Source organism: Maniola jurtina, chromosome 22 (assembly GCF_905333055.1).
Source record: "Maniola jurtina chromosome 22, ilManJurt1.1, whole genome shotgun sequence".
NCBI lineage: Eukaryota > Metazoa > Arthropoda > Insecta > Lepidoptera > Nymphalidae > Maniola > Maniola jurtina.
In genome coordinates, this window is record NC_060050.1 from 5,164,705 (window position 1) to 5,171,555 (window position 6,851).

The 6,851-nt window shown below is 36.1% G+C and overlaps 1 protein-coding gene across 2 annotated transcripts; it reads left to right on the plus strand.

Moving 5' to 3' along the window:
• Nucleotides 1-154: 154 nt before the first annotated feature.
• LOC123876828 (golgin subfamily A member 5) lies at nt 155-5,587 on the plus strand. Of its 2 annotated transcripts, none has more exons than XM_045923197.1 (9): nt 155-282; nt 363-801; nt 945-1,103; nt 1,650-1,863; nt 2,405-2,680; nt 3,199-3,391; nt 3,825-4,103; nt 4,806-4,994; nt 5,372-5,587. In XM_045923197.1, the coding sequence occupies exons 2-9, from the start codon at nt 405-407 to the stop codon at nt 5,450-5,452; spliced, it is 1,788 nt and encodes a 595-aa protein (XP_045779153.1). In that variant the 5' UTR covers nt 155-282; nt 363-404; the 3' UTR covers nt 5,453-5,587. The 2 variants fall into 2 exon arrangements, with proteins under 2 accessions (XP_045779153.1, XP_045779152.1); XM_045923196.1 differs by having other exon boundaries at nt 385-801.
• Nucleotides 5,588-6,851: the final 1,264 nt, after the last annotated feature.

The window sequence follows — 6,851 nt, forward strand, 5'->3', positions numbered from 1 at the left end:
GCCAAAACAATGTATAAAAAGTAATCTGTGCCGATATTATTCGGCATGGACTATTATTGATCGGTAGTTGCCGATGCTTAACTGTACTGGTGTTTGCCGCAAGCGTCTGGCGGCACCATAAAGTTGTCAAGTTGTCAATGACAAGCATGTTGATCCATTGTCAATGTCAAAAAGTGAAGTGAAATTAAATTGTTGTGTATTTTGTAGCAATAATATTTATTTACTCCAATTTCCCCTTTTCTAATTGCGGAAATAGGCTTAGCTCCAATTTCCTCATGATAGGTATGTATACTTATGCATGTATTACCATTTGCTTAGTAAACAGTGTTCGTAAAAGTGAAATTATAACCTTGTGATCATAGTTAAAATATTTGTTTACTTCAGGCAAAACACCCATATTATAAATGTCATGGTTCGCGGACCTCGCTGGCAAGGCAGAAAGCCTGCTCAATAATCTAGATGAGCAGACAGGTGCGGCCCTGCGGAACCAGAGTGGCGTAAAAGTTAAAAAACATGACTGCTCCGAACCTGCGTGGCAGAAAAAACGACCACGCACCGCGAAGAAGAATGTACCGATAACCGAAACGAGGTCTTACTTTACGCCTTCAATTAAAAGTACGAGAGGTGCGGGTAAGTCGCCAACAAAGGAGAGCCAGCAAAATGTACGAACTGTCCAAGAGAAATCTAGGAGTAAATCACCATTTAGAAAACCAAACCAATTTAATCTTCATAATAGTCCAAAAACTTTAGTCAATGATATTGAAGATGATATGGCTGATCATTTTGGCTTGCGGCAGAGAAGTAAGTTTCTATAAATCTGTATTGGATCTTTTTACTGTGTTTCATATTTTTTTCTTAAAGATAGGTAGATAATACCAAAAATAATAATATCAACACAGTGTTTTAGACTAGGATAAGATAATTTTGATTGTTATTGTGTTTAGGGTACAGTCTACCTTCAGATCTAGAGCATATAAGCAATGAGAAAATTGCATATAACATGCAAAATTTAGAAGTAGAGAATGCAATGCTCAAAAATGAACTCAATGTTGTGAACACAGAAGTGTCAGAATTGCTCGACAGGCTCAGGAAGACTGAAGATGGTATGTAAACATTTTAATTGCAAATCTATTGCATGTTGATAAGTAGATATGGTAATTGATTTAATAACAAGAAATGGTAATTTAAAAAAAAGAGTGTTACATGTTTTCTACAATCTGAAACTCAATAGCTCAATGTGATGAGAAAAGGCTATAATTTGATAGGTTATAGGTGTAAATTAAACTTCACGTCTGATTGTAATTCATATAGCAAGCCAAAAACAAGAGCCAGAAAAATTTAGACTATACAAGCTATGGATGTCACTGACTTAATTTTTTTTACTATCTTTATTTATACATCTATTGTGTCAACCAACACTTAAATTCATGAAAAAAAATCTGATGAGGCATATACTTTGAGTGATTATGATATTTTTGTATGGAACAGCAGATTTTACATTCATGATATAATCAAACTATTGGCCTAAACTTGAAACACTGTCTTGTGAGATCAATTTTGATTTTGACTCTCAAAGTTTAAATTTAACTTTAGCTACCTGCCACCTGGATAGTGTTTCTAATCTATGACAACGACCTGGTTTATTTCAGACCTTAAAAGTGCACAGATGAAATTAGAATGCTCTGAAAAAGTCAATGGCAGATTAGGTAAAGACAAGGAGTCTCTAAGCGCTTTGCTAGAAAGCATGAAACTGCAAGTCAATGAAGTGAACAGTGTACAGCTGTCTAAGTATGAGAGACAGAGTCAGGAGCTAGAGTCTAGTGTTAGTTTGTTGAAGGAAAAGAATAGGGAGTTGGAAGAACAGTAAGTACACAGGTCAATAAGGTGTCTAGGTGTTTCATGACAAGATGTATAGAGCACACTTTGACTTTACTCAGACTTGAGATACTGTTAAAAGAAGACTGTGTTATATCGCTTGCATATGGAAACTTAAGTCAGTAAAGTCAAAGTAAAGACTATAGATCTCAGTCTCAGAGAGCAAGTTATGCCATCTATATCATAGTAATATAGCTTTCTCGAGTTTTGATTGTAAACCATAATAGAGAAATTAGTTCTAAAATTATTATTTAAAAAGAATTATTAAATGGTAGAAAATAAAATTTCTATTTAACATTCACTTAATATAACCATGAAAATTAGGGGAAAACAAGTAGAGTCTTTATGTAGACAACTTTTTTCTTATAATAAAAAAAGGCCTACTTTTTCCTGGAACAAAAAGTATCTTGTTGAAAATGAAAACTTCTTGGCAACTTTTGCTTAGATCTGTTAAAAGAGAACAAATGAGTAAACATAGTTTCATATTTATAATATGGGTAAGTAATTTAATTTTATATGAACTTAACAGGATAAAAAAATTAACCGAAGACTTAAGCACAAAAGATACAGCACAAACTAAGCTTGAAAATGAATTAAGACATGCTCAAACTACGATAAGTGAACAACAAAATACTATAGACAAGACAATAGAAGAGTGCCATAGACTAGAGAAAGACTGGGAAGCTTACAAGTTGAGAGTGAAGAGTATGCTATATTCTAAAGACAATGAGATTAAATCTCTTCGGGAAGGCGGTAATTTGACAGAGGATACTAAGATGTTGATGGACCAGTTGGAAACCTTGAAGTAAGTTTTATTTGATTTACTGGTTGATTCACCATACTATATTTTAAACTACATGATGTCTACAGTCATGTGGCTAATTCTGTTGTACACAATTTCTAAATGAAAATAAAATTACATCGAAAGCTGCTATCCTTTTCTGCATGGAGCATTGGGTAAGGGATATAATATTTAGACCTTTCATTTTTGGTTAAAGATTGTATACACCAGAATTAAAAATCCTGTGGAACTCTTTGATTTTCCAAGGTAAAAAATTAAATGGATGGATGGATATTAATATGTTATGAGTTATGACTGACAATGTTGATTTGTTACTTTGTACTTCTTAGAGTCTGTTTCACAACCACCAGATAAACTATCTTCTATGGGAAAAATTTGTCATTTTGACAGATTCCCAATACAAAAACTGTCACAACGTCATTCGTATTCTAAATAAATATTACATTTGATTGGCTCTCAAAGAAATACATATTAGAAATGTGTATCTGCCAATTAACAGAATTACAAGTTTGCTTTTGCAGAGAAGAAAAAGAAGATCTGTCACAGTCAATAACGCGTATTCGTAATGAATGCAGTGATATGAAGCATCAGATGGCACAATTAGAATCAAGGCATACTGGGTCAGAACGTATCGTTACCGCCTTACGCGATGCTTTGAAAGAGGAACGGCTAGCGAGGAATCGAGCTGAGGCACAGAGGGCTGCATTGGGAAAGGTAATTCGAAAAGTAAAAACCTGTCAAGTGCGAGTTGAAATCGCACATGAAGGGGTTCCGTACCATTGTACAAGAAATAACACTTTTTAATTATTTTGTAATTAACGGTTTTTGGATTTTTCCTGTTACTTGTGCTATAAGATATTGTTAGCCATATTTCATGATTCTAGATCAACGGAAGTGTATCAAAAGTTTTGATTCTCGAGTCTTGACAGACACAGACAACAAAGGTTGTGAATATAAAGAGGATCTATATAAGGATCCTAAAACAAAAATATAGGCAGGTACAATTTGGCGGCGTTATCGCTATTATTTACTGCACACAAAACAAGAAAAAAAAAACACAAAGAAACTAAAAACAAATTATATGCAAAGGCGGCCTTATTGCTAGTTGTCTAAATGAAATGTAAATAAATTTAGATTTTGATTATAGGAACTGCAAATCCTTCAAATGGAAACCAGTCAAACGATAGCCAGTTTACGAGCAGCCTTACATGACAAAGATGAAGAACTCAACCATCTGAGAGAGACAGCGTCCACTGTACAAACCTCTGATACAAGTGCTTTAAATGTAGCAGACTATGACGTCACAAAGGCCATAGATAACGAGAAGATTCATTATTTAACGCAGACGTTAATTCAGAAGCAAGGGAAGATCGATACGCTCATGGCCGATAATAATATACTGAGGATACAGCTTGATAAGTTAGAGGTATGTAGGGACTTCGTCTGTGTTGGTGTTAGCTGGCGGGTGTGCTCTGCCTTTTTGGAGTGTTTTTTTTTTTGTTTAAACTGACTGGAAGGCGCTCTAAGGGGGTGCCGTGCGTGTGTCGGCGGGCGCCGGCACAGACGGGGTCCATACTTGTATAGTTTAACTAACTTGTTACAAATAACTACAAACTTGACATTGGCTAATCTTTGTAAAGCCAGACGAGCGAGAGAGGTTGTGATGTAGGTTTTGTATAATCTGTATTGATCTATGACGTCACTAAGGACATAAATAATGAGAAGATCCATTATGTAGGTTTTTGTATTGATCTAAGAAAGTAATGGACTATGATGTCAAGTATTATAGACGTCTTTATCCATATACATACTAATATTATAAATGCGAAAAAGTCTGTCTGTCTGTCTTCATGGCCCATCCGTTTGACAGATGTTGACGAAATTTAGCTATCTCTGTACATATGCTACTTTTTGTCAAGGAACATTAAATAGTTCCTCAGCTGCCGACATATTTGCCGTGCATCACCTATTTGGTACAGAAACAGCTTGCATCAGACAGAGATAACCAAATGACAAGGCACTTAGACTTCTATCGGTTTCAAAATGCTCCCCACAGAATAAGATTCACTAGAAATTGTATACAATAGAATTAGCCACAATTATCTGTATTACTATTTTGAATTTTCAGTCAAAACACCGCTCAGAACTGTCTTCACTCCGGGCTAAGCATTCGCACAGCGTAGTTCACTTCCAAGATGGCGATCGCACGCGATCAAGAACTACCTACGCAAATTCGCCATTCTCAGCGCTCTCTCTACGGATAGGAGTTATGATAAAGCGCTTTCCGATATTCAGACTACTCGTTCTCATTTATATGGTGAGCATATTCTTTGTTCTAACCACATATAGGTACATTCTTCTTCTTCTTTATAGTCGTATTCCTTCATTGCTGAGGGTCGTGACTTCTTTCCATTAATCACATAATGGCAGGAGTTATTTTGGGATACAATGTAATAGGTACATACTAATAAATAAATGCCGTGAAAGCGTAGTGGTTAAGCCGTCTGTCTCCTAATTGGAGGTTGGGCGGTTCGATCCCGGGTACCACTCAGATGGCGCCTCGTCCTTTCAAAATCACTTGAGAAGTCCTCGGCTTCGCCTCGGCCTTCCAAGCTGACTCGGCCAGTAATCACTTTATTTCAGACCTGGGCTGTAATGTACTATTACATAGATTTTCCTTTGTAATTGTTGCAGGTTGGTTTACACTTATGGGTGGTGACCGTACTGTTCACAAGTACGCCAGAAGACGCAGCGCCGCGCTCAGGGAGGTCCTGAACTATAGGCCAATACTGTACATTTATTTATATTAATATACATAAATAAACAAAATTATTAATTTATAGATTATATAAATCACAATGTACCTCGTACGATACAACAATACTTTATTTTTAATAATAAAATATATTACTTATGAAAAATTGCAAATTTGTTTTATTGAATTTAAAACAACACTTTTTATGTATAAATAAGCACAGTTTATAAACGTGTACTGCGCAAAGGTCGGTACTATACTTTCCTACGACACGGGAAATAATAAGTTGACTGATGAACCAATAGTGCGGCGGTACAGACACTCCCGTAGTCGCGACTCACTTCGTATACCGAATAGATCGATAAATCACACGGGTCGGACAGAAGTAGAGTTTTAAGACAGTTTATTATGCCTGTCTAGAGTTATAGACCATGTATGGCCTAAGAACGCCCTCAAGGATTAACTAATTTTATTAGCATCGAACTTTTCCGTACCATCGTATAGGTGCCTTATACTTACGTAGAACACTGCAAGTTAATGATGGACTGCGCCATGTTTAAATGATTTAGTAAATTAATTTTTTCATTAACACATTTTGACGTGACAACGTCTTATAATTCGATAGAGCTGGCTGCACGCACGAAATAATATGACTCATGCGGCGTTACCTCGCTCTGAGGCGTTCCATGTAAGGCTTGAAGTGCAAGCGAGAGCGCGGAACGAGCGACAAAGAAGCACAATCGGCCTTTGTTGTCACGTTCAACTATCGTCAGTAAACCGACTTTACAGACAACCAATTATTTTTTTTGAGATTTAACCACAAATTCACTCTTTTCGGATTTTTTTCCTTTACTTGAGCTATAAGACCTACCTACCTGCCAGATTTCATGATTCCAGGTCAACGGGAAGTACCTTATGGGTTTTTTTGACAGACGTGACAGACAGACAGACAACGAACTGATCCTATTAGGCTTCCTTTTTTCCTTTTGAGGTGCAGTTCCCTAAAAACCAAAATGGATAAGAAGTTCAGTAATGTTTGGTTGTGAACATCTTTACTGATATCAACGAATTTTGTTTAGCTATTTGCAATTTAAATTTGTCACTGGCTTATTGAGGTGATGGTCAAGATTTTTCTGATAAAATAAATATCTACTTTGCCGTTTTTTAGTAACATGAATAATCGTAATAGCTAAAGGATGTCTTGGAACAAGATTCTTGAGCATACTTAATGTTTAAGATAATTAAATATTTACTATCTTATTTTTTAGGGTTCCGTACCTCAAAAGGAAAAATGGAACCCTTATAAGATCACTTTGTTGTCTGTCTGTATGTCCGTCCTTCCGTCCCTCCGTCGTGTATGTCAAGAAAACCTATAGGGTACTTCCTGTTGACCTAGAATCGTAAAATTAGGCAGGTAGG

What these genes read in the sequence shown, in the direction of transcription:
- LOC123876828 (XM_045923197.1), top strand. Translation starts at nt 405, where the DNA reads ATGTCATGGTTCGCGGACCTCGCTGGCAAGGCAGAAAGCCTGCTCAAT. An exon ending in GCTCAGGAAGACTGAAGATG is followed by an intron (nt 1,104 to 1,649) that starts GTATGTAAACAT and finishes GGTTTATTTCAG; the next exon opens with ACCTTAAAAGTGCACAGATG. An exon ending in AATAGGGAGTTGGAAGAACA is followed by an intron (nt 1,864 to 2,404) that starts GTAAGTACACAG and finishes TGAACTTAACAG; the next exon opens with GATAAAAAAATTAACCGAAG.